The sequence below is a fragment of the Gymnodraco acuticeps genome, unplaced genomic scaffold (genome assembly GCF_902827175.1).
Source record: "Gymnodraco acuticeps unplaced genomic scaffold, fGymAcu1.1, whole genome shotgun sequence".
Classification (NCBI taxonomy): Eukaryota; Metazoa; Chordata; class Actinopteri; order Perciformes; family Bathydraconidae; genus Gymnodraco; species Gymnodraco acuticeps.
In genome coordinates, this window is record NW_022990238.1 from 4,829,298 (window position 1) to 4,856,396 (window position 27,099).

Below are 27,099 nucleotides of genomic sequence, written 5' to 3' on the forward strand. Positions count from 1 at the left end.
CCAGTGCCTTTTATTTCTAATCCTCATGGAACGGGCTTGTCCACACAGCTGGTACTTCTTCTTTTCTGTTTTATACAGACTGATATTAAAGTATGTTGAATTTCGATGTGTGTTGCTAAGATCCTGAAACATGATTTTGAGACGGCTAACCAGCGTTAGAGATTCTAGTTTCAGTGAGGGGAGGGTTTCTTTAATGAAGTGAAAGAAGACGCAGCTTCCCTCCTTCAAGCAGTTTTTTTCCCACGACTATATTAATTGCTGTTTGCATCTGACCCAGGCATGTTGTTCTACTGCGAAGCAAAAACGTAATCACAGGATGCTGTTGGTTGTTTTGTTGCCTGGCCATTAACCCACAAGCATCTTTTGAATGGAGATTCAGAATCTGCATGGACACTGCATCGATCAACTGAGCAACAAATGACATAACCAAATGTTTGTATCCCTGAAGTAATTCTAATTGCATGTAACTCTCTTGCTCTGTCTCTCTGTCTCTCTCTCTCTTTTCTCTCCTGCCTCCACCATCTTGGATTACTGTTTTCTGTTTCCTCCTTTTTTTCGCTCCCCTCAAACATATCATTCCTTACCCCTTTTTTCCATCCTTATCTTGACCTCTTTTTCTCTACTTCCCCTTTTTCCTCTCTCCTTCCAACTCTCCACTTGCTCCCTTTTCCCTCTCCTCCCATCTCTCATCTCTTCCTTATCTTTGCCTGCCCCCCTTTGCTTGAATTTTCCCTCACCTTCCTTTTAACGGCAGGGTGAGATTCTGGTAAGTACCCGAAATATTCTAACCGCGCTCTGCCGGGGGCAGCAGGGGTAGGCCATGCAGGAGACTGAGGCCAACACACAGGTCAGCCAGTATGGTTAGGGTGGAGAAGACAGAATGCTGAGAGACAACTGGACAAACGGCTTCCTGCACATACAGGAATGTATACCTCACCATAATGAGTTGTTTTACCCCTCTGCAGCTTGGCGTACTAGGAGAGGTCCAAGAGGAGAAGGTAGAGTCTCCAGAGGAAATTCATATCAACATCAATTCTAGCTTTAGCTCGCAGTTACCAGTAATTTGGAACTGACTAAACAGTAACACACGGCAGGTTCACTCGTAATTTTTGGTTTCTTTTATTAAGACAGTAATTGTCTTTAATTGGACACATCTGGGTTGCTACTAACATTTAACTTTTTCTCCACCAAATATTTTTAAACAGGACATTATAATTCCAAGAGATTGTTGCACTTGGCAATGCTTTGTGTTTCCTGTTAAGGACCTCAGAGAGAAATCCTCCATCACTGACCGTGGAGTGGCGTCAGTTCTCATGTCTTAGGGTTTATACCTCTGCTGCTGCCTCGTGCATTGTGAAAGTGTGCCTCGTGAGACTCATCCCTAACATCGCTGGGGTCGAAACGGCGAGGGATGGGGGGGGGGGGGGGGGGGGGGATTCTTTGAAATCTTCTTTGCATTAATTTCCAATGATTTCTTTTTAAAGTAAATGTGTGTAAAAACCATTTCCCTCTAAAACGACATACATATCCAAAAACCCACCAGTCTCCACGTTCCTAATGAGTATTTCTGTATTTAGAGGGAATCAAATTAGTTTGTAATGTCGTATGGGGACTGGTCATGGCTTTGGGATACATTCCAATGATTTCAATGGGCTCGTTTCATTGTAATCATTCAAATGTTGTTTTCCTTTGGAGTTCATCTCAGAAGTCATCGTACACCTTAAACAAATACGTGTGACACATACATCTACAACCATCTTGGCAGTTGTCATCTACTAGCAAAAAGTATTCAAACTAAAGCATCTCATTATCTCCTCTTTCTTAATGTCAATTGGTTTAACATTTCCCTCTGACTTTAACAAAGTGGATTTAAAACTTTAACGTAGTTTTTCCCCTGCATATCTAATATGTTATTTCCTCCTCATGTTTATGTTGCTGTTTGAACTAATTAACATGTTTTAACGCCATCACTCACCCTAGTCCTCTGCTGGATGGAGAGGGAGTGCAGAAGAATAACATACTTTTCTCTTAGCAGTAGAACACAGATAGACATATTGTACTTTAAGTACATGGTGGTGTATGTGGGGAGAAAATGGAGGCACAGAGCTAAAAGGGCTCCTGCATGGCCTATGCTCTGAACTCGGCCTCTTAGTCTGGTGTATTTCCTGCCTCCATCTCCCATTTTATCGTTTCACTTTATGTCTCTTTATTAAGTCTGGGAGATTATCTAACTAGCCATCTCTCTATATTACTTTACCCCATTCTTCTGCACTCCTTTCTCCTCATTTTTACTGAAACAGTTGTCCTGTTAACCCCACTAATGCTGCTTTTTAGAAAACAACTAATACATAGTCTAGCTTTAAAAGTAATTCATGTTTTTTTAAAAACAACTAATACATAGCCTAGCTCTAACTGACCCGCTGACACCAACATACCACCGTCGACCTTTGCTCTTTGACTCTGAGTTGAGGCTCTGGACACCATCTGGTCCGGTTTGTTTGTTTGTTTAAAGATTTATTTTCTGTCGAAAAATAACCACATTTTAGGATCTTCAATCAAACAATTTGTTCCTTTTTGTATACATTTAGCAATGTAACACACAGTATGTATTACTCTGCATGCATTACTGTCCCTTTGATCACTCCATGCCGTTTACTCAATCATTTCTCCATTTAATCTTCACTATGATATGCATGTTTAATTAATACTAGACTCATAGACACATTACATGTTGAATATTAAGACAATAAGATAAAGTAATACCACGTATACAGTGAGCCAGCAGGTAAGAAGGTAAGGTTTTATTAGTGTCAGTCACATCCCAGTACACCTATGGGGCCCTTATGTCACCAATGAATAAACTTGATTGATAAAGCTGTTTTCCTTCGCCCTCCTGTTGTCCCTCTCCCCCCCATCACCCTTTGCTCTCCCCTATATCGTCTCCTCCCTGTGTAGGTGATCAGGAAAGGCTGGCTAACCATTAACATCAGCATCATGAAGGGAGGCTCCAAGGAGTACTGGTTTATCCTGACTGCAGAGTCCCTGTCCTGGTACAAAGACGAGGAGGTGAGAGGACTTTCTGTGTTCCACTGGAGATAATAAAGATAGTTCAGACAAGGTGACGTGATAAATAATGCATACAGATGAAGATGTAGCAGAATTAGAATACATTTTCCAAGGTGGCGATTTGGCGGCTGGAGGTGTGTGCGTCCCAGCCCAGCCTAACCAATGTGCAGACTACTGTTCAGCTGTAGCCTGATGAACAGGTAGTCTGAACACTGGGCAGGCGGGGGGGTTAGGATAACTCTGATGGGAGGAAAGACCCCGAGGTCATTGCAGCTGCAGGTCGCTACCCTAGGACAGTCGGACAGAGGGCACAGAGAGCAAACATTAGCCCAGTGGAGCAATCGCACATTTTGAAAAAGCCACGTACATAGAAAGTGACTGATAGTACCTGGAGCCATACTGCTGAATCATGGTTATACTTATTATGTTAATAAACGTTTAATATCTCAAAAATAACTTTATATAACAAATCTAGCCTGCACAATGTTTTCAACCAATTGAAGCAAAACAAATCAAGAGAAGGTTGGCTGCATTCCGTCTTCGCTAAATAACTACAGTATGTGCTTACTCGGCTCTACCATTTTTTGAAATTATTTATAGTATAGACATTTTCAAATAGTGTATGAAAGATCGATTAAGTTAACATGATTTAAATCAAATGGTCAGTTTAACTTAAGGCTACATTTAACATTTGAAAACAGTGGTTTAAAGTGCAATAGCATTTCTTTACTCACCGCTCTACCTTCTTCCCAAGGCCTCGGCCGTGTCATTCTTAAAGCAGAATAAAAAGACCACTAAAAGAAACCACTATTAACCACGGGTTAAGATGACCTCGAGTCCAGTGGCCTCGGTGTGTCCCAACACTAACCGACACGGAGCATTTTGCGTCGCTCGCCTTTTTGCGAAAGCGAAGAGAAAGAAAGAGAATAAGAGAGGGAGGATGGTGGAGGCAAACTGACGTGGCAGGCGGGCTGAAATGTTCCAGCCGGGATCTGACTTTGGAATTTGCAGGAAATCGTACTGGGTTACGGGGGCCGGGGGGGGGGGGGGTGATTGTGTGTGTGCAAGTGTGCGTGTGTGAAGGCGCTTGTCCACATCAGTCTGCCTGAATCTTTTAATATTAAGGCGGTTGGACATCAATGTGTGTATGCATGTCTTTACTCTCACTGAACTCCCATATATGTTTGTTCAATATGTTTGTTTGTCTCTGCACGTGCAGTTAAATATTGGACCATGTGTGTTGGGGGTGGGGGATTGTGTGGAGCTATGAGTGATGTAACTGTTGGGCCTGCGCCGCGCTCTGTGCAGATGTAAATGCTTCCAGATGTCTCTGCTCAACAGTGAAAGCTGGCACCCCATCCCCCCCAGAATTCCCTCATGCTCCTCGTCTTCCTCCTCTCCCCCATCATGCCTTTCTCCATCTCGCCAGCCTGGTGGTGGTCCACACCACACAGTCAAAAGTGCATTCCATCATGTCTACTCATTGGTGGAGATCTGCAATAACAATATATACAATGTATCACTTATAGGAGATGTCACTTCTTTGTGTTGTATATTCCAGGTTTCAGTTTTGCTCAACATATATTTTGTCCACCTCATGCTAGGAGAAAGAAAAGAAGTACATGCTGCCCCTCGATAACCTGAAGCTCCGAGATGTGGAGAAAGGCTTTATGTCCACGAAGCACGTCTTTGCAATCTTCAACACCGAACAGAGGTCAGACTTAGGTTGCAAATGAAAACCTGTGAATGCATATGTGCCTTAACTTTGGTGTGCATGAAGCTTGTCCTTGTGTATTATTATATTAGCCTTTCAAAGCCTCATGTTGTCTGTACAGAAACGTCTACAAGGATCTTCGCCAAGTTGAACTGGCATGTGATTCTCAAGAGGATGTGGACAGCTGGAAAGCCTCTTTCCTCAGGGCTGGAGTTTATCCGGAGAAGGACCAGGTGTGTGGGGGGGTTGGACAGGGGGCTTTCTGTTTTTATAAATTAATTGACATGGTTTTTAAACCTAGAGTGAGGAACATGTGTCTCCTTCCTGTGGCAGTGAGAATGATTACACACACACTGCAGCAGCTATGAAGATGTCTTTTTGATATATTTTGACGTGTGTGTTGTCAGACGGACAATGATGACGCTGCTCCTGCAGACACATTCTCTATGGACCCTCAGTTGGAGCGACAGGTGGAAACCATCCGTAACCTGGTGGATTCTTACATCGGCATCATCAATAAATCCACCAGAGACCTTGTGCCCAAAACCATCATGCATCTCATGATCAACAGCGTGAGTCCAACAGTCCTCAGCAGCACACACAAGTGCCTGCACATCTGGGAAAACAATGAGAAAGATCTACTGAGTTTATTACCATTACGATGTGCACTATTTATCACTTAAATGCACAGAAAAAAATACTATTCATTTATAACCACACCTTTTGTACAGTACAGCACAGCACAGCAAATGTGTTGTGTGTGAGTGTGTCCTCCCATACTTAAGGATTTTTGCTATGAAAAATGCAGCAGTTGACTATCCTCCCAAACAACAGGATGCCCATCTTGCAAGATTTTCTCACAAACTATATAAACCCTGAGGTTTCCATTAGCTATGTATCCTGACCAATACGCTGCTAGTCCAGCAGATGTAGCATCCCACATCCCTATTTTCTTCATAAAAGATATCAAGGCACCTGATAAACCACTGATCTGAGACCAAACAAAGAACTACTTCATGAAGTATACATTTCATTGCACCATAGAGCTCTGCAGAGTATCGTGTCGTTGCCTTGTTCATTTTAATAGCAACAGTGTTCATGCATTTCATGGGCTCACAGGGTCATAAACTTGAAGACACTAATTAACGGGATTTACGGCGTATGCTCACACTGACTTGTCCACTGTCCATTAATTAGGTTTTATTATTGTGGTGAGCTCACTTGATGGCTTCCAGCAAACCACCAGCTACACACACACACACACACACACACACACACACACACACACACACACACACACACACACACACACACACACACACACACACATACCCAACACATCCACCATTGCAGCTCCTTTCCCATGGTTTTCTAATATTTAGTTTTGAGGATCAAATCTCTCCAATCCATGCATTAATCCCCTCGCCGTTGTCGTAAATAAAATGCTCAGTTTTTACGACATGAGTTGCGCCCCCCCCCCCCCCCCCCCCCCCCCCCCCCCCCCCCCTCTGTTCTAACACTATTAATCTCCATTCAGGCGAAGGACTTCATCCACTCGGAGCTGCTGGCCTACCTCTACTCGTCTGGGGACCAGAACAGCCTGATGGAGGAGTCAGCTGACCAGGCCCAGCGCAGAGACGAATTGCTGCGCATGTATCACGCACTCAAGGAGGCCCTGGTCATTATCGGAGACATCAGCACCAGCACCATCACCACCCCAGTACCCCCACCCGCAAATAACAACTGGATCCAAGACGCCAGGTGAGATAAGGGTTAACTAGCATTTAGCTCTAGATTAGGGGTGTCCAAACACACCCGGGGGCCATTTTGAAACGGCTCTCAGCTAATTCAAATAGTATAATGAAATATGGCCCAAAAATGTAACTTGCGCTTGTCATACATTGTACTAATTAAATATATATGTACAAATATATATCACAGTATTCACGTGTGCCCACTTTTCAAATAACTTCAATCAATTAAAGTTGGCAACATTTTTAAACTAATCTTAGTTCATATTAGGTTTAGGATTTTTGCCCAATCACTTATTTGCATAACAAATCTTTGTATAAGCAATCTGAAGCTTCTGTTTTAAGGCATGAGCTGCAAACTAAATAAATGAAACCCTATAGAGAGCTGAGATTTAGGCTGTTGTGTTTCTTACAGCATATTCAAGTATCAAGCTTAATTTAGCTACATTTGATTGATTTTGCAAACGTATAACTTAGCATATGAGGCAAAATACCTCACCTCTAGTGAGGGGCCCAGACCTTCGTATATTTTTCTGTATGTGTCCCTCGTGAAAAATGTTTGGACACCCTGCTCTAGATCCTTAAACCGTATTTAATTTTGTCTTAATGTACATTATTTAATTTCATATTCTGTTATTTTACATATCATATTCTATTTACATGTATATAGACTTCTTGCACAATTTTTTAGTTGTATTTTTGTACTTTATTATATATATGATTATTATTATGCGAGATTTAATCATATCTCTCCCTCAGCCCCACCCCTCAGCGCAGACCCCCCCCAGCAGCCGCCCCGGCCCCCAGCCGTCCGCACGCTGCACGTGGCCCCACCCCGGGACAACCCATGAACCCTTCCCCTGCCTTCGGAGTGCCGCTCAACCCCTCTCCCGCCTTCGGAGCTCCACCCATCCCCTCGCGCCCGGGCCCACCCATCAACGCTTTCAACAACCACCAAGACCCCTTCAGCGCACCCCCACAGATCCCCTCCCGGCCCGCCCGCGTCCCACCTGGTGTACCTAGGTAAGATTTGCTGTTATGATGCAATTGTCAAAAACATTTATTTTTTAAAATGCATTTGTAACATTATGTCACTAACGGCATCATCCTCTGTCTTCCAAGAGTCACAGGCATGGTTTGTCATTCCTCAAGCTCAACAAGTTGTCCCATCTCAACATTTATTATTATTATATATCTTTGAATTATTCCTCCTCTCACTCTGTTTCTCCCTCTGTTTTCTCTGTCGGGTTGTTTTGGTTTCTCCACTGTCTCTTTGTGAGCGCGTCTCACTCCTTGTTGTATCTTCTCTCCCCGTTGCAGCCGAAGACCTCCCGGGGCTCCTTCTCACCGGCCCACCATTATCCGCCCTGCTGAGCCCTCCCTGCTAGACTAGAGCTGTGGCCAAGTGTGTGTTTGTGTGTGGGTGTGTGAATCTGCACACTGAAGGGCGGGGGCTCGAGGGGAGGGGCTGACTCATAGCGGTGCATAATGTGTGTCGTCAAGCCGTACAAATATGTCTCTTCAAGCAATGTAAAAAAGCTGCTAATACCATCTTTATCAGTGCACATGAAAGACAGAAATCCCTTTACCACTTGAATATTACTTTTGACTGCTGTGGAAATGGTGTTAAATGAAACCCAGCTGACCTGTGGGATGCATTTAGCCTCAGTAGTTAGGAGCTTATTTTTACTACAATAACTGGTATATTTCTTCTGACGAGGTTCCCAGCAGAAGCTCATTAAGTAACTTATTAACTGTCAAACGCTGGCTTTCTTCTCCCCTCCCTCAGCATTTTAGATTGGAAACGCCCAGCTCTAGATCTCTGTGTATTATTCACATTAACCTGTTGTTAATGTTGGACTGGGTTTTCATTTCCTAACTGATTCCTACTGAAAACAATAGCTTATTTTCACTGTTGTTATTTTGGTGGTGCACATTGCATTTCCCCTTCGCCCCTTTTGTTATTATATTTGAGTGTCGTTTTTATGACCATCAGAAAAGTAGCTTTAAAAAATGAAATCACAGAAAAGCAAAGCATGAAATGGGGCTGGGTTGTGTGAGAGTAGCTTCAGCCCCCCCCCTCCCTCTGTGATTTACTTTTACTTCCACAATGAAAAGATTGACCATTATAATCCAAGCACTTCTAGCCATGTAGCCTTACAGCAAACTTCTCATTACAGGATGTTGTAGTCCGTTACCAGAACACTATGCACGGAAACGCAGGAGAGAGACGTACAGGCTGAAGGCCGTCTGCACTTTGCGAGATGCTTTTGTCTCCAGTAATTCTACCTTTTTAAAGCCTTGAATTATAATCCCTTTAAATCTCAGTTGAACCCCAATGAGACCTTCAGCCTTCAGGGTAGACTTTGTTCATTCCTGGATTAACTGGTTTATATAGAGCAGAGCACACAGAACAGCTTCCTCTCAGAGGATCAAACTCAGAGAAGCGGTGGGGTGTGTAGTACCAGGACGTGATTTAGAGAATAAAGATGGTATTAAGCATTTAGGGGCTGGCACATCTCTTTCCGGGTTTAGCTGTCAAGGACATTTATTATTGCGATCAGTTCTGCTTCCATGCAATAAAGTATTGTATATAGCTGGCCTATACTGGGGAGTTAGCACTTGTATTTCATTTAATCGCAGGGCTGATAACAAAAACATGCTTGTAATTCTTATCAAATCCCAAACTGTTAAAATGCAACTGTAGTGGTTTAAAGGAAGCACTAATAAATTAGGCATGGCTGTTGGTAAAAAGAGATCTGTCATCTCCTGATGCATTATTTATAACCTGGGCATTGTCTTTTAATTTGATGTTTTTGGTTGCAATTGTATCAGCTCTGCACAACTCGGCTCCCCAGCTTCTCCTGGTCTTTTATTCAGGGTTCTGCTACAGGGATTAGCTGTGTAAATGCGTTGTATGTGGTGGGGTGGGGTGGGGTGGGGTGGGGGGGCACCTGGGGTTTGACACATAGCTGGGATTATTTGCGAATGAATTATCTATTGATTGCATTTTGAGTTTTTGATCATTTTAAAAACAAATGTAGGTGGTCAAGCTGGGAGTGACGTTGGGCTACTAGGATGTTTTCTGTTTTAGGTCTGATCAGTAGTAGTAGTGGTGGTGGGAGTTTTGGAAAATGAGGGCACACTCTGTCGACAGAAGCTGTAGTTATCCAACCTAACCTAACATGACATCAAAACTGTAAATTGAATCCTAAATATAGACCCTGAGACAGAGTGTGCTTTTTCTTCCTCCTGTATTTCTTGACAGGTCTGGCTTTCAGTGACAGTGCCCAAAGGATGAAAACAAGCTTGTAAAACAGACCAAAATCTATAAATTGAAAACTCTTCCCAAAAAAACACACTTAGTTCATGTGATAAAACTTCCTATTGGCCAAAGTCTGTTGAAGCGCCCTTTGTGCCTGTCACATCAGCCTGCCCTTGGGAAGCCCAGACTGTAATGCCCTGTAATACATCAGGGTGTATTAATACTGCCTTCCTTCCCAATGGATGTGCCCTGCCTCCCTTTTCCTCCCCCCTCCCCCTGTCTGTATCTGGTGGAAGGGGATGGAAACCAACCTGTACAAATCTCCTGTTTCTTTTTGTTTTGCAAACCCTTGTCAAGTGCCTCTGTAGCAATTAATTGATTTGACTAAACATGAACTGATTTTAGGATGCAGAGTCAATAAAGAGGTGTTGTGTACAATAAAGGGACTGGCTCTGGTGGTTGGTGTCTCCTTTTGTCTCGTGTGATCCACTTCCTCTTCTCTCTCTAGTGGCACTCCTGGTTTTCCTTTCATAACTTGCCCCTCTCTCTCTACATCCAGACCATTAAAGACTGACATAAGACCGCAAGCGTTACTATGGCAACCTTTTTACGAACAAAAAAATCCAACCATGCCATTTTTACAGCTATTATTTGTAACCCTGCGTATACAAGGATTTCACTTCCTTCTCGAAGTGTTTTGTTTTACAGCATTCAGTCAACTTAAATTGAATGTGTCTTTTTTGACAGGAAAATTCACTTTAATGTGAAAAACAGTTCTAATTTATTGTAAAACAATAAAACCCAAAGAACTTCCAAGTGGGTGGGAATATATTACATTTACCTAAAAAAATGCTGTTACGATGTTTTCAGACATCTTTTGATACAGTTCCCCGTTTAATCTTCTCCAATGTGACCCGGTACAAAAGATCAGCAGTCATTTTGATAATGCCCTTTCCTTTGCCCCCAGCATTAATTTAGAAATCCAGGTTAATGTGTCTGGTCATATCTTCCGATAACTCTGGAGGATGATCTCTCTAATCCCTCTGGCCAACAGTGCCTCCTCACAAATGCCGTTGGTGTTCCAGAGACTGGACCCTGCAGTATTACCTGTCACAGCATGTCACCAGGTTATGAGATTAATGTTGGCTGATTGTTCCTGAACAGGCGCCCGGCTCCCCGTCAAAACCAGCGGTGACATTGCCTGGCCAGAAGTGGAAATGAAATGACCGCCATGACAACAGCAGGACTACAGAAGAACTACATATCTCATTTTCAACTAACATAAAAAGAAAAGCTCAGACAAAGCTGTTACAGGTCTAAATAAATAATCTCAGGAGACATACATTTATAATTAGTCTTCAAGAAATGTCTAAAATAGTTCTGAGCACTAAACTGATGCTCAGAACCAGGTGATAAGAGTGTAAAATCTAATCAGATATTTTTGGTTACATATCTCTGCCAATTATTTATTTGAACATAAATTGTAACTTGAGGCCTACAGCATAAACAAAACACTATAAATTACCAAATTTAGTTCCAAGTCATAAAAACATTTTTCTTTTCTTGTATCATGTTTGTTTTGTTACCACAAAGTAAAACGCATTTCAAGTGGTTGAGCGAGACCACTGAATGTTTTATGACAGGAAATGTTAAAAATGAAGCTGAGCAGTCCCACGAAGTGTCAACAGTGATATATAGTAATTGAAATGGTCAATAAATATTGCATTATGTTTGGTTTTTTCAGTCAGTGTAATTGCAACCAAATGACTGCAATGCATCCAAATGATAGCAAGGAAATACATGTTTTCCTCAGTTATCTCGCAATCGACATGACATAAATATTTTACCTCCAGATGGAGGAACTGATCAGGGAGATTGACTGCTTCTTTTGAATGTGTGCATTGCTTTTTATCAGTAAAGATTTTATATATAGGCCTGAGAAAGAAAATGTAGGCTCCACATAGTAGGTGAGGTTTCTAATGTTATTTTGTTTGGCCATTGTTACAATAAAACATAGACTAGAGTATTACATGTCCATGTGAATTGTAGTCTGAAATGCAATAAAACTACCATATAGTGAGAACAGAGTGTTTTCTAGCTCACCAATGACAAGTATCTGTGTGTTTGTGTATTTATGTTTCTTTTATGTAGATATACGTATGCCTTTGTGTTTCTGTTTGAATATTACAGTACTATAAGTGTGTTTCCTTGTGACTGGAATTCAGAGTTTCACAAAACATCAATGGTGAAGCAGTTTCCCAAACAAGTGTACCCTCCCTTTAAATTCAGCTCATGTCAGATAAGGTCTTGGGGTCAAACTTTGCACTGTGAGCCTCAGCTTTGTTGCGGCTATGTGCACACCCGCTTGGTGTCATCAAACAGGCGTTTCAGGGTGTAAATCTGAGTGACAGCGACAACGAGCATGACCAGCAGGCTGAGGCAGGACCAGAAGGACACCCTCCACAGGTTGTCCTCCAGCAGGTAGCGGTCCCTCGCCTCTAGGGCCCGCAGCACAGCCAGGATCTGACGGCTCCTCTCCAGGTGCTGGTACACAGAGTCCATCTGAGCCTGGGACAGGAGGAACAGAGGATAAGGGGGAGGAAGTCAGTGCCTCTGTGTGGACTTAAAACAGAATAACATCTGATCATTCAAGTGATATCTGAAGATGTATAACACCACTGAGAGGCAATTCAGAAACAAATACTGTGATCCATCTGAGATAAAAACATATCTTCGGTGTTTATAATCAAGAATAGATTAACAGAGGTTTTGCTAGGATAATCTTTCTTCAGATGTGTTTATCTAGACGGGGGAAGGGTGTTGCCAGGATATTTTTTGTATCAGTTGTGGAAAACATCATTTTGGTCACAAGAGGCTGAAATGCACCACCCCCATGTTCTTAACTGGACTCAAATACATTGTTATATATGTATTGTTTTTTTTATTACAGTTGAGTATTTCTACAACACCTGTAACTTCCCTTTTCACCTGCTTCACACATTTCAAAAATAAGGAATTTAAAAGAAAATGTAAGTTTATATCAGATTTTTCTCCTGAATTGCCTCTCAGAGCTTCTGAAGCACATGCATAGCTTTAAGTTTTTCTTGCTCACCCTGATGTCCTCCATGTTGTACTCCCCCATGCTCTCTGTTATGGCCATGTTCTCCCACTCTTTTGAGCCTCCAACTGAACTGCTCTCACTGTTAATGTTCACCTCAAAGAACACCATCTTCTCTGAGAGTTTACTGAAGCTGTTGTCGAAACACAACCGGTAGTCTCCATCCTCTGTGGAATCCACCCTGAAGGAAACAAAAAGGTGTCAATTTGGAAAGTGACATTTGCTCTCAACAATATCAGAGTTTAAAGGTCCCCTATTATACTGTTTTTCATCAATATATTATAGGTCTCAGATATATACAAAACATATCTTTGGCTCCAAATACCAAACAGATCATGCATTGTAGCATCCCAAACCCCTCTGTTTCAGCCCTGTTTCAAAAGTGCTGATTCTCTGTCTGTTACTTTAGATGAAAATAAGGAGCCACTCCCCACGCCCCTCTGAGAGATATTTGGTTAAAAAGAACACAATGGTGCTCTAGGAGGAGATTCAGGTGATAAAGTGGGCCGGGGTTACCTTGGTTGGTTATTGGCTAATGGTTACACAAGCCAAAAAATCGTTATGACATCATAAAGTGGCCAAAATCTGATCGACAGGTTTTTATAGAAATGGATCAGGACAAAAAGTGAGCTAATCTTTTTTCCTGAAACTTTCAGAATCTCTTTACACAGAGGGGACACATGTTGATGTATAAAAGACATGAAAAAGTGGATGTTGCATAATAGATTACTTTTAAACTATTTGCTTTAATACCAAAAATAGTAGGAAATCAAGTCCTCTTTTTTATGAATTTGGCAGAATTAACTCTTGATTGAAAGATTATTACAGGGATTGAGCATCATATCAAAGGCAAGTGGTTGTTTGAGAGCGTTTAAGTTACCCACATGTGAATGCCATCAGACCTCCTGAAGTCAGACACCAGCCGGTATCCGGTGGGGGAGATGAGGGCAAAGCCGACATCCAGCCCTGACCCGGCTATCACCTTTGAAAGAAACAGTGGAGGTTGAGCTCAGCCATGCAGGACAGCTTTTCATCACACTAGCTGAGGAACTGCAATGTTATATTCAAATGAAGGCCCTCGTTGTACACTGAGCAACAACAAAGCTCACATTATGCCACACTGATAATGATGCTTAGGTATTTGTGTAGGCAAATCCTCTTTTTTGCAGCCTACTACTGCCTGCTTTTTTACCTCTAGTTAAAAAGAGCTCATACAAAGTTCAAAGGTCCTGCCAGGGTTTCATTGTTTTGGCTTCAAAATGTTGTAAATGATGTCATAGCACTGCGCCATATCATGCACCAATGACTGTAAGACTATTTTCCACCAGGCACCAAAGCAAATTCCTTATATGTGTAAACGTATCTGTCAATAAACTTCATTCGGATTCTGATGCATTAAGTTGTAACTGTAGATTGAAAGTTTATAAAGAGCAGCTGAATGTTAAAAAGAGCTCAACATCAACACTGTGTGAACTCTTCAGGTGAAGATCATTCTGACAGGCCTGGCCCTTTACACCACTACAGTCCTGCAGCTGAAGAGGGTGCAGCAGTGGTATGATGACTGTGGTGTGAAGCAACATAAAGGTCAGGGCCCTAAAATGACTGAGGTCATAACATGAGGACATTTTTACTATGAAGCCATGTTTAGTATGTTCAACAGATGCAACCCTCGCTGCACATATTTGTATACAGCATTTTAAATCTTATTATTGTGGCTATATATTTATCATGTAGGCATCATGTAAAAGCATGTCTGTGCTTGTTCAGGAGGCTTGTTTTCTGTAGTGTGTGGAGAGGCAGGGGCATCATTCTGACTTTTCTACCTCTTCACCTCTTCCTTATCTGTCTTCAACAACAGCAGCAGCTATTTCTTATCTCTCTGCATTCAAGATCAAAGTCCAAGGCTTCTTCGCTTGTTGTTCAGGAAGACATTATTCACAAACTTTAATAAAGCTATTCAAAACGTAACATACAACATTACACCACCACTGTGCCAGACACAATGGCAGGAAGATAGAGAGGATATTATATTTACCTGGTATCCAACTTCCATGCTGTCGCTCCTTGCCGTTGTTTGGTAAAAACACTCTGTGCTGCCAGCAGATAATAGAAATGTGAATTGCATGTCTTTGTTTGGCCCAAAACCCAAAGTTAAATCTACAGTCAGAATCAAACTTGTCAGCAAACAGAGCCCTGCAGACATCATCCTCCACTCACAGCCCATAGTCTATTAAATCCAGGTTCACCAACTCCACACATGTACAATAAAGCCACTTTACTGTAGATGTTCTGACTATCATACTCCCATGGTTGTAAAAAAGCCTCTCAGTAAAGTTCCTTGGTCGGAGCTGAATGAGTGGAGCCACTATCTGTGTCGCTTTGTAGTCTGGAGTGACTGCATGCAAAACTGAGATGGAGTGACAAGGTGCAGTACACTACACTAAACACCACGCACACTATAAGAGTGCATGGTGTGCTTGGAGCATGGTGATGCCTGGAGTATGAAGGCCTGTACTATTAGAGAAGGTCAACATGTAATATTTCTTGTACTGAATTCCGTTTGACCCCAAAAATCTCTACATTATTTTTGTTTCTTTTAACAAATGTTGTATTTGTGTATTTATGTAGGTTGTACACTTGTCTTGTCCTCTTATATTCTGTAGAGGGAGCCATGAGTATAACAAGAGGAACAGCTGACCACACAGTTTTAACATCACTGAAGCCTTGAGAATAATTTGGTATGAGTAAGCAAACAATTCGCAGATAATTGAGTATGTTGCAATTCACATTCTCATACTTAATCTAAAAAGAAAAGAAGATATAGAGAAACCACTCCAAAAAACACTTGTTGAGTTAATGTAGGCCTTGTAACTGATTCACCAGCACTTAGTCCTACTATGACTTTGCTTGAATTGAATATATCTGCACTTTCGTTTTTGTTGGGAGTTTGATTCTTTATGGTTTTTGCACATATTGTAAGTCGCTTTGGATAAAAGTGTCAGCTAAAAGAAATGTAATGTAATGTAATCTAAGAGTCATACATGGTCTACTCTAAACCTTCCCCGACTGTCTGAGTCTGATGGTGGTATTTAAAATATTGTTTCTCTTTGTACATGCTTATGCCTAAAAACTATTCTGCATCCTCTGCAACAAGGCAAAGGTTTTTCTTTGTCTGACTACAAGTGAGCCTCTCCATTTTAACCAACCACAAGTGAGCCCACCCATTTAGCTCTCTATCACCTCTCTCTGTCTCTCAAGTGTAACACTCTTTGAAGCAACACCCTCTGACAACTTCTAGGGGACATCTCCACACAGAAGCGTCTTTCAGTCACAGAGTGAGCACGATAGGTATGTCCACGGCTGGATATCCCTCTGTGTATGTGGTGGACACCCATGCCACTCGGCCTCCAGTGCCACCCAGGCTGAGCCAGAAGGGGCGACGGGGCGACAGGGTGCAGAACCTGCTGATCCTGCTGGTGAGCCTGGCCTTGTGCGGCATGGCCATTGAAGCCTGCTTCATCTACCACCTCTACCAACCTGCTAAAACTGTGAGTATCAACGCCATCTCTGAGTCCAAATCCCTCTGAATATGTCTTTAAAATCTCATTCAGCTTCAACACCTTTTTATACTTTCCGTTTTCTCTGACTTGCTCTCCGTCAGCCTTAAACCATTTTGTTGGGTTTTTGTCAATGACACAAAAAAACTTGGAAACTTTTTGATTTTCTTGAAATACTTCCGTATATTTGCACTCTAGTTTTTTTAAGCACACATTGAATTACTTGAATGAATTGAATATGAATGGAATTGAATGCATTTTTAAGGCTAAAAACGTTTGAAAAGCATTACAAAATACAAACATTAACATAAAACGGCATCATGAAATATCATAATCAATCAATCAATCAAAGTTTATTTAAATAGCCAAATATCACACATAGTATGTTTGTCACTTTACAGTTTGTACAATAGAAAACAAAAACATAAAGATACACTCTTCATGTGTTAATGACGAGAAAGTGTGACTCTCTATCCATTGGGAGTTTTATTAATTAAGTTGGACGATCACCATCGTTCACAGCTTTTTGTTTTATAAATGCATGCCAGAGAGTCACATGCTACGCATAGGAAACCGCCTGCTTTGGTCTCATAGGCCTGCCATAACCAAAGTGGAAACTTCCACCCTTCCAATAGTCAATTTCTGATTCAATATATTCCCATAGTGTCATGATGGAGTTATGGTGAGATTTTTTGTTTCTATACAAACATTTTCCTTTAACAATAGTTGAGTGTAGGGCTCTTATAAATAGTGAATTGAAGGACTGTCATGATAGAAACAGAACTGACCTTTCCTCCAATCATATGAATGATGATTTTTTGTCTCCCAAAACTGCTGACGGTGCAATAATTTCACTATTATGGGGAAGAGAGTAAAGATGGAGAAGTCCGGTTCAGTTATGAGAAAAACATTGACGTCCATGCTTGACAGGGGCATGTGGTCTTGATGTCCCGTGATGGTGGTTAGTATGTGTTTTAACTGAGTGGCTCAGTTTCCTGTCCTCGTCTTAAGACCTGCTTGTGGGCAGCGATCCCCGGGTGCATGGCAAGTATTTTTTATCATTAAATCAGTAGTGGTTAGAGATTATAAAGCGTAACAAGGGACAATGGAAAAGAAGTGGTCTATTTCCTGTAGCATGATTGTGGTCTATTTTACCAGAAATACAGACCTGTCCTACTTTGCTGTGACAACAACATACAAACACGAAAAGGAACCCTTTAACAAAATTCAAAATGCATGCTTCAGCGAGATAGCCATTTTTCTCAATGTATTATCACAACAGTGATTGCATCTGCTCACAATAGACAACAAGTATGCACACACAACTGAGAGGTAACACATTTGTATTTACATTGCAGGAGACCTCAGCATCGTTCTCTAGGCAGATTGCAGGTATGTTTTAGCACTTTTACCTCAACAGAGAGATCTCACTACAGTAACTTAATCCACATGAGTGACATTATGTATTTTCCTCGCACAGGTCAAGACGATACCTCTACTACTGAAATTCCCAGTCTTATCATTCCTCCTTCCAAACCGGTTGCACATCTGACAGGTGAGACCAGTGTGGATTTTGCAATTTATAAACAAGGCAGAAGAAAGATGCATATTTTCTCAGTGCTTTTGCATTTCAAAACGTATTCATAGTTTCAAACCACCTGTTTAAAATAATCGATACATTTTAAGGACATTATATGAATCAAATAAAGAATCAGACTTCACGTTGTTGCTGTTTTTACCCAGATGGATTAGATGCAGTCCATGGAAAGACTATCATGGCATGGAGCATGGAGGCAGACCCTCTCCTGCATGAAATGGACTACAGAGACATGAGTCTAATCATTCAGAAAGAAGGGTATTACTATATCTATTCCAAGGTTTCCTTCTTCGACACTGATTATTTTAACCACTCTATTCATCGGAATACCGAACTGTATTCTGGGAAAAGTATTCCCCTCCTGTTGTCCAAACAAAACGAGAGGCCCAAGAGAAGACGATCCAACAGTTATCTCGGTGGAGTGTTTCACCTCACCAAAAATGACGCCATTTATGTAGAAGTGAGCAATACCGCAAATGTTGTGAAACACAAATCCATTGAGAATGTCTTCGGTGCATACATGATATAAATATCACATTGATATCTCACCATGGATTAATGATTCTCTTTGTAAGGAAATAGAAGGTCGATAGCAGAAAGATTTGTGTGCCTTTTTGAGTGTTACAAGGGTCAGGACTGTGCTGGTTTCCGTACTGGGGGTTGAAGCTGTTTTATTTTTATGCGTGAATATGATTCAAAATTATTTTCTTATCAGAGATTTTTTATATGCTTATGTTATGCTTATTTTATATTTACTTCAAATGTAATCGTCTGAATGTTACCAAATGACTTGGATGTCATAGATAAAAAAATAAAGAAATAAAACATTCAAACATTTTAAAGTGTTACTGTTGTTCTTATTTTTGCTGAATATAAATGTAGTGTATTTGTCAAGTTAATGCTGAAATAAAAAAAATAGAAACTGTCTCCTCAGAAATGAATTCCGTTCTTGCTGTAACATAATGCACACTATTATCAGGGGTGCACATAACTTTTTTGCCCTGGTTCTCAAAGGAGCACCTGGAGATGTTGCTTGGTGCTCATCCTTAAAATGAAATAAACCGTAACTTTTGAGGGGGTCTTGACTTTATTTGCCAGACACACGGCACTGAACACACATGCAGAGGTGAACACAGAACACACATGCAGAGGTGAACACAAGACAACATTAGCACGACCAGTAATCCTACAAGCTGTCATCACTACCCTCCTGACTGTTCTCCTCACTGTCTTCCTCTCTGCCAGACATGGTAGCTGATGATGTAGGCCTACTACTTTCTCTCTGGTTGAGTCTGCGATTAGCTGCTTGCATCCACAAGTCAACAGCTGGTTTTGGGTCGAAAGTCTCTGTTGTCATCTTAGACAAGTGGATGTAATCAAATAAGTATGTGAACATAACCAATAGCCTACCATAGCCAATAACAAATTAATGTAACTTATTTTATTTGTGTTGTTCATTCATATCTTATTTTACCTTAACATTTATTTATTTATGCATTTTTTTTTTATCTCTCCAGTTTTAAAGGATATTTTTGGTTACTGTCCTATAGTATACATTGGAATGATTTAAAACCTGTTTATCCCAATAATTATAAAGGAGTGCCTTGGAAATATGTGTTTACATAAATTGTGACCAAACCGTTTGAACTTAGACTAAGAGTCCTTTACCTCACTGAGCTGTAGTTAACTTATCAGTCTCTCAGTCTGACTGGAGAGGACTCTCCCTCCACATTATTGTAGAAACATCTTCTTCTTATATCCGTTAGAGCAGCTAGCACGGCACCAGATTATAATAACAACAGCGCTGGTACCGGTGCACCCTCCCTCTCTCCCTCGCTCACTCGCATTTTGGCTGTGAGCTGCGGGCGCCAGATAAGCCAACATCCCCCATTTTCATCACTTACAGCGCCCATCGTACAGGGCAAATGAAAGGTGGAACCGGGGTGAAAAGGGTGTTACATTTACTTAATTATGAATATTGTTACATCAAGGCCCCCAAGGATGAGCCCCAACGGTCAAAATGTTTTTTTCCCTCCCAGAACTGCCAGCGCAGCACCTCCCCAGATCTGGCGCCTTAGGGCCTAGCGAACATCGAGCCAGCGCTACGGGCCGGCCCTGAGTTCATATCATGGTTCATATGCAACTCGCGCACCTGCGCACCAGTTATGTGCAGCCCTGACTATTATTCATCCCTTCAGTGGTTATTTGATTGAGATCATTTCTTATTTTCTGCCCTATATATGTCAAATTATGTAAACAACAATAAAGAGATAATGATTTAAAATGTTTTGAGTCTTTACTGAGGCCATCATGTAGCGAGTTGAACTTCCTGTGGTGGAGCCTTGCTGTCTTCAGTATCAACAGTTTCCCCCCACTCAGTTCAACCACACGACTCATACTGTGGAGAAAGTATTTTTTTAAATAGCACAATGACACATAACTGTGTCATCCACCTTCAACCAGAATGTGTTCATGCTGTAATAATGCTTCATCAGTCCAACATTATGACAGATATGACTGTGCTTGAGTTTAGCAGCTTGCAATGTACCTCATCTCTTATTTCAATCCAATAAGTAAAGTAAATGAAACAGAAACAACTAAGATACTAATATATCCCTTGTGTTCGGAGTAACGCAGGCTGCAAACTACCCTCAAAGTAGAATCCTACATTCCCCTTGAAGATTTCAAAGGTTACCCAAGTGTTTGTGTATACTGTACTTCACTTTCAGATCAGCACACTTATCTAATGTAAGGCCAATGAGGATCCTTTTCATGCTGACATGCCTTGTGCTAACAAAAGGCTTCATCACTCTCGGAAATGTTTAGTTTTTTTTCAATCTCTTTTTGTATCTCTCATACAGTTACACATTCCCTTCAGCTGTGTCTGTTCGAAGAAGCTGCTCTTGAAACACCCACAGAGTTGTGTATTTGTAAACTGAAGCGGAAGTGGTTGTAGGGCCAGGTGGGGGGAATTTGGTAGGGTGAGGGGGAACAGATTGCCTGACTCACTTTCCAACCCCAGAACCTGTGTGTGTGTGTGTGTGTGTGTGTGTGTGTGTGTGTGTGTGTGTGTGTGTGTGTGTGTGTGTGTGTGTGTGTGTGTGTGTGTGTGTGTGTGTGTGTGTGTGTGTGTGTGTGGGTTAGGTGAACCCAAATGAATTTCCCCTCAGGCATGTACAGTACAGTTTGGTTCTATTCGGTAATACACTTACTGTAGACTACTTACAGTGCTATAAAAATATTATTGGTCAAGTCATGGGTGGCCTCGGCTTCGACTTGTTGTACAGTCTCATTTCATGAATGCTTCTCAATGCATGTGTGAGTGATTATATTCCAGCGCTGGCTGACCTGTGAGGTGTGAGAGCCTGTGTAGGACCAAAGGAGGGGGAGTTGCGTCAGATGTGGTTGGGAATTAAGCAGTTTAGTTTTCTTTCATTTGGTCTAGACATGACTTTTAGGTAGAATGTGTGTGGGATGACATCACTCGTTATGTGCCTATGATCTCAAACTTATCATAACGAAGGTTTGTGGGATATCAATATGTTAAGAAATCATCAAAAATGTTTCACAATTTGCTTGGAAAACCACCTCTACTTATCCGTAACATAGATGACTTGTTTCCACACCGAACAATGTGTGATGCATAGAGCAACTTTTCTGAAAACGGAAAGGTGTTCAAGGTACACAGCAGAGCAAAACAGGTAAATACTGTCCCCTTGTGTTGGTCTGTAGATCAGAAATAAAACAGTAACCTCCCTTTGGGTTCTTCCATTTTTGTTCTCCCTGTTTATTGTGGTGTTTCTGTTGGGGATTTCTTACAGTCTGTAAAGCCCCCAGACACATGTGTAATTCTTTGCTATGGGGCTGTATACATAAATGATTGAATTTGAAAATAAGGCCAATTTTGAGCAAGGTTAAAATAAAGTTGTTGTATTTATGATGTTGTTCTCTATAAAAAAAAATGATGGTTTTTACAGAAGCTGCCGCACAGTTATACTTATATGTGGATAGACAACTCTTCTACGTCTGCTTGAGCATCGGGCAGTGGAAAGCAAATGTGGGAACAAAGCAAACCCATGACAATTATTCTAATAAACAAGACAGAGTGGGTGCTATATGAGACTGTTATGTAAATGTAATTCAACATCTCAACTCCCCGGTAATCGAAAGCTGTGGTAGCAACAGCTAATACAGATGTGGGACTCCTTTTTCAGATGAAAACCTCAGTAGCTTGGAAAATGTGTCTTGGCACAGACTTGATGACTATCGTCATGTTCCATTGACATTTTGTGTATCTCTTTTGTTGTGATGTCTATCAGATATAATATTGGATGTTTGTTTGAGGCGTAATGTTTTTTTCTATGCCAAGTCACCCAGAAGGCAATATTCTTCGACAGCACACACATCCCTCTCTCTTATTGACTGGGTCCCACTCTTAACTAATGACCTCTCACTTTCACTTTATATCTGGGGTCTTGAAAATGAGTCACAGGCAAAATCACTAAATCATCCTTGTGATTGTGTTTTGCTCCATGTTGGGGCGTTTAAACACATCAAGTTATAATTGACTTCTGTACATACAACAGTGTAATGAAAATATATATTTTTATTAAAAAGTTTGCAGCAATTTAAGTACAGGGTGATGAAACTGATGTCCACACACCTCCGGAGTGCAACCAGTTACATGTTGCATTAATAATACCTGCAAATCTTTGACAAAACCGAGAAATTCTCTGAAACTTTCCCCATAAACCACTACCAGTCGTGATTTCACATGTCATATTGTGTGATACAGGTAGGAGGAGATTTGGAGTTTATTTTTGGTCTTTTCTGTTTTCATTTTTCAGACCATGAAAATAGAATGAAAAAGTACATAAAGGTGGTTCTTGTTTTTACATTACCAGGTAACACGTTCATTTCTTTCAACTACAGATTATAAAATGGTATTTTTTTAAATACCATGTCGTAATTTTTAAATGACAAAAGTTATCATGGCACTTCCAGGCCATGTGAAGTTTGTATTATTGTAGCTTTATTAGTTCAATTATTAACAACGAAAACAATGTCATACATTCCAGTGACTCACTAACAATATATGCATGCCACACAAATGACATACTTAGCCACACAGTGACATGCATTCATTGGTTAATTGTTGACGGAAGCCCATGGAATTGTGTTAAATATAGAATATCGTATATATTTAAGGTCAAAACAATAAATAAATTCAACATAAATATATAATAGTTCAAAACATATCAAGAAATAAAAATCAGCAAGTCGCAAATAAAAGCTGTGGTGCAAATAACAAAGTCCAGCCAGTGGAGATTAAGAATAAAAAGTTGCTTTAAACTACTACACATTTTAGATATTAGAAACTCCTAAAAGGGGGGGGACAATGAAGTTGATAAAAACTCCTTCACTGACTAAACATTTCCTCCTTGGTGATCAAGGAGGAAATGTTTAGTCAGTGAAGGAGTTTTTGCTATTGGTAAAGCAATGACAATTATGCTTCATGGTCTAATCTATTAAATTACAAAAATACAAATGGTATACTTCATATTCTTTCTATAGTAACAGAGCTGAGTTTGGGTCTGGTGATACAAAAGCAAAGACAGAGGTCTGTGTTGTAACAAGAGAAGAGTACTTTCTGCCAGCTTTCCCACATCTCGACAGATTGATATTTATGATTAGAATATATCAATCTAATTCCTCGGAAAAAACACGATATCCAGGTGGGTACGATATTCGTTGTCATCAATGATATCATCCTCGTTTGGCCGTATGATTTTGACCTCCAGGCTGTCGTTTGCATTGAGCTCCTCCACCTTCCCGAGCAGGCCGGTGGTGCAGTTGTTAGTGTTGATCCCGCCCTGCAGGATGACTGTGTCCTTTGAATTCAGACTGACTGTGTACAGCGATCCCATTGTACGATTGCATGAAGACAGTGTCACCTGAAGATTTAGTAAGAAATATCCATCCTTGTTTATTTTAAGAACTGTTTCTCCTGGTTCTATTGAAACCAGGATTTGATCTTGATTCTTTGTTTCCCATGTGATTTTACTCTTGGCTGTGGGTGTCAGAAAGGAAATGCTGTCAATCGTGATGAAACTACATGAGATGCAGTCATGTCTGCAGCAATTACATAATTTCCAACAGCTTGTGAATGACTCATTTTGTACAAACTTGTCATAAAACTTGTTTTGTACAAACATGAGCTGGGTATGGAAATAGCCTTACCTTCAGTAGCCTTAAAGGTGAGCATTTCAACTTTTCCCATGAGCTCAGAGGGGGCCTGTTGAAAGGAAAGGGATCCATTATTCTCAAAATACAATTACGAAAGAAACAGTGCTCCTAAAGTGAAGAACCAATTACAGAAATAACATGTATGTGTGTGTTGATGAGACTAGTACCCCCATCTTAACAGCGAGAAGACATTAGACAGCTTGCTCTATCTTCAAAAGTAAATTAAAGAGACAGTTTATTTAGTGGCATTTCCCCGAATGTTGTAAAGACGTCACTCTGCTTCCTCCAAGAAGTGAGGAGAGTGGTTGCATGACAAAAGCACCTCAAGTAGAAACATGATTTGATAGAACAGCATGCTCTGCAAGATGTGTGTTTCTGAAATGAAGTAATGCAAACCCGAAAAGCACAATAGGATTACATTTTGATTGACAATAACGTGTGTTTTCAGAAGGTAGGAACATTCAGTTGAAAGGAGAGGTATAAACTCTGAAGCTGCAGTTGCCTTACCGAGGGCGTAATGTTAGCCTGAAATTGCATGGCTGGAGTTACAGTGCTACTGCTCAAAGCCTGGAAGAGAGAACAGAAATACAAAATATGCTCATAAATAATAAATAAAACAGCTCTAATTGTTGCAAAGAATAATGAAAAACTAAAGTGCCTTTAAATCAAGGTCAACCCAACTTGAGGGGCACAAAAACAGGCTCTTTAAATTACATTTTTGTATTTTTGAGTGCTTAATCAAATGTTTTAAAGCAGAGTTCATAAAAAGCATTAAACTGTCAATTGTTTACTCTAAACATTAACAGTAAATAGAGTTGCTTTGAAGGCTACCACCAGGATGCTAGCTAAGAACTATGCTCCACTACGGTTGTATTTGTGGTGTTGTTCTGATTAATATCTGGGATTGAGGTAGAGCAAACATTTTTATCTGAACATTATACAAAGCTTCCAGTGTTTAGGGGAAAGGATTCTGGGTATGCGTAACCAGCTGCAGACCACAAGCAGGGGTGTCTTTCTCACCAGCTGTTACGACCAAGACCACAAGAAAGTACAGCTGCACTGCACAGGTGCTTTAACATACCAGAGGTGAACCTATGCTCTGTTAATTCACTCAAATGTAAAAGGCTTTGGTAAAACTAGTGTACTAGTTTGCAACGTAAAGTAACTCATCATTAATGCCTAATAGATACTGTCACATTAAGTCAATCTTGGGATATTTGAAAAAAGTCTCACCCAGCTGTGATGTCCTGTTGTGAAGAACAGGGTGATGAACACAACCTGGACGATGGAAAGGATGGTGATCCACAAAAGGAGGACATGAGTGAGGGAATGCTGGGTAGTCTGTGGCATCGTCAGTCCGACGGCAGATCTCAGAGCGGCCTGAGCCTGGGGAGCGCAGGAAGAGAGATTTTAAGAGCTGACGACTGTGCAGGTCCTGAGTTTCCTCTGCTGTGCACCAGAGCAGTGTGTGTGGTTGCTTCCTGAGCTCAGAGTGTGCATGTGATGAGGACCTTTTGATGTCTGACAGTGTTCTGCTGTGCCCTGAGTATCTATAGAACACAGAGAAATCCAGATGGTACTTTCCCCTGTTTCTTACTGCAGGCAAACACAAGAGGCACAGATTGTTTTGTCGTCTTGGGGCTGGCCCTTCACTCTTACTTACCACATTTCACTCAAAAATAAGGAACACAACTCACTACTAGGAGGAGAAGTAAGCAGTCAAGAACTTTTACATACGTTTTTTCCAAAATGAATCATTCAGTTCCTTGTTTATGTTGAGACTTGTTGAGAGAAGAGGGTTTGGGTGGTGATCCTTTTTTAAATAGTTTGTCTGCCAACATTGAAAGTCGCAGCCTTGCAGTTTTTGCTTCATGTAACCCCTTTCTCTTTGTATGTCTTTAGATTTAATAAAGTAGAATAATAGTATTTAACATACTCAGAATAAAATACAGAATGTCAGGAAGGGTTAATCAGACAACAAATAATAAAAGAATAATACATTTGTTTTACTTTGAGTTATTGAAGATTTCAAACAGTAATGCCTGATTTCGGCAATGTATTCCCCCGTTCCTTGTTTTCCATTAGTTATTTAGGAAAAGTCTTATAAGACCAGGAACTGGAGATAATTCATTGTGAAGTACACAACAATAAACTATGATGAAATGTATGAGAAACCACTTTTCAGAATCTATATGTATTGCAATCCTGTGACAACATTACTAATGTAAAAGCTTTCGTATATTTCCAATTGACAATATGTAGTTAATAATGTCAAACAAATATCAAATTCAAATACGTGGGACTCACTAAATGTCATGTGTTGTTTACTCGTTGCACTTTGAAAATTACCACCAGCCTCTGAATTCTGGTTGAGGTCAGTTCACCTGGTTTCACTTTTTATGTTTGTACTCTGCTTGGGGAAAGTTTCCTGGCTGAAAAACAGGATGGGCTTTAGTTCAGGTATGTGTCATCATCAGACTGAGTGTAGGAGGACAAAGTGATACCTACATACAGTAGGGTACCTTTATGACTGGTGATGGTCAAGTAACACGGTTACAAACAACATGCCCAGACTTGTTACTGACTTTCACTGTAGATGAAGGCCTTGCTGTGCACTGTGGAGAAGTAGGATTGTACTTTAGTGAACTACAAACAGAACATATCACATGAACGGAAGAGGAATTGCGTAGTCAGCAGTATAAAGTTGTGCACATTTGAAACATAGTGTACATTTGAAACATAGTGACTTTGTTTCGGCCTTTGATGACCAACATGACAAAAATGA

The 27,099-nt window shown here is 40.8% G+C and overlaps 3 protein-coding genes and 1 long non-coding RNA gene across 10 annotated transcripts in view; 2 read left to right on the forward strand and 2 right to left on the reverse strand.

Moving 5' to 3' along the window:
• dnm2a (dynamin 2a) overlaps positions 1-11,902 on the forward strand; it is a 28,177-nt gene extending 16,275 nt beyond the window's left edge. For 2 of the 7 annotated variants that reach the window (XM_034220052.1, XM_034220047.1), the window contains exons 14-20: positions 2,956-3,066; positions 4,671-4,780; positions 4,902-5,013; positions 5,188-5,352; positions 6,318-6,541; positions 7,291-7,554; positions 7,852-10,253. In XM_034220052.1, coding sequence (XP_034075943.1) covers positions 2,956-3,066; positions 4,671-4,780; positions 4,902-5,013; positions 5,188-5,352; positions 6,318-6,541; positions 7,291-7,554; positions 7,852-7,924 — 1,059 coding nt within the window. In that variant the 3' untranslated portion in view covers positions 7,925-10,253. Of the gene's footprint in view, positions 1-754; positions 1,423-2,955; positions 3,067-4,670; positions 4,781-4,901; positions 5,014-5,187; positions 5,353-6,317; positions 6,546-7,290; positions 7,555-7,851; positions 10,254-10,960 lie in introns of those variants that run through there. The other 5 variants (XM_034220048.1, XM_034220046.1, XM_034220045.1 and 2 more) reach the window with 5 other exon arrangements.
• LOC117548662 lies at positions 2,787-4,071 on the reverse strand. The gene is made up of 2 exons (XR_004569359.1): positions 3,801-4,071; positions 2,787-3,354 (listed from the first exon to the last, which is right to left on the reverse strand). It is a non-coding gene; the product is annotated as an uncharacterized LOC117548662 (long non-coding RNA).
• tmed1a (transmembrane p24 trafficking protein 1a) lies at positions 11,242-15,242 on the reverse strand. The gene is made up of 4 exons (XM_034220054.1): positions 14,950-15,242; positions 13,799-13,896; positions 12,909-13,095; positions 11,242-12,364 (listed from the first exon to the last, which is right to left on the reverse strand). Exons 1-4 carry the CDS (start codon positions 15,136-15,138, stop codon positions 12,146-12,148), a joined length of 693 nt encoding a protein of 230 aa, XP_034075945.1. The 5' UTR covers positions 15,139-15,242; the 3' UTR covers positions 11,242-12,145.
• A 943-nt stretch (positions 15,243-16,185) lies between these two features.
• tnfsf14 (TNF superfamily member 14) lies at positions 16,186-18,905 on the forward strand. The gene is made up of 4 exons (XM_034220056.1): positions 16,186-16,462; positions 17,830-17,863; positions 17,952-18,026; positions 18,215-18,905. The coding sequence occupies exons 1-4, from the start codon at positions 16,265-16,267 to the stop codon at positions 18,595-18,597; spliced, it is 690 nt and encodes a 229-aa protein (XP_034075947.1). The 5' UTR covers positions 16,186-16,264; the 3' UTR covers positions 18,598-18,905.
• The last annotated feature ends 8,194 nt before the right edge of the window (positions 18,906-27,099 follow it).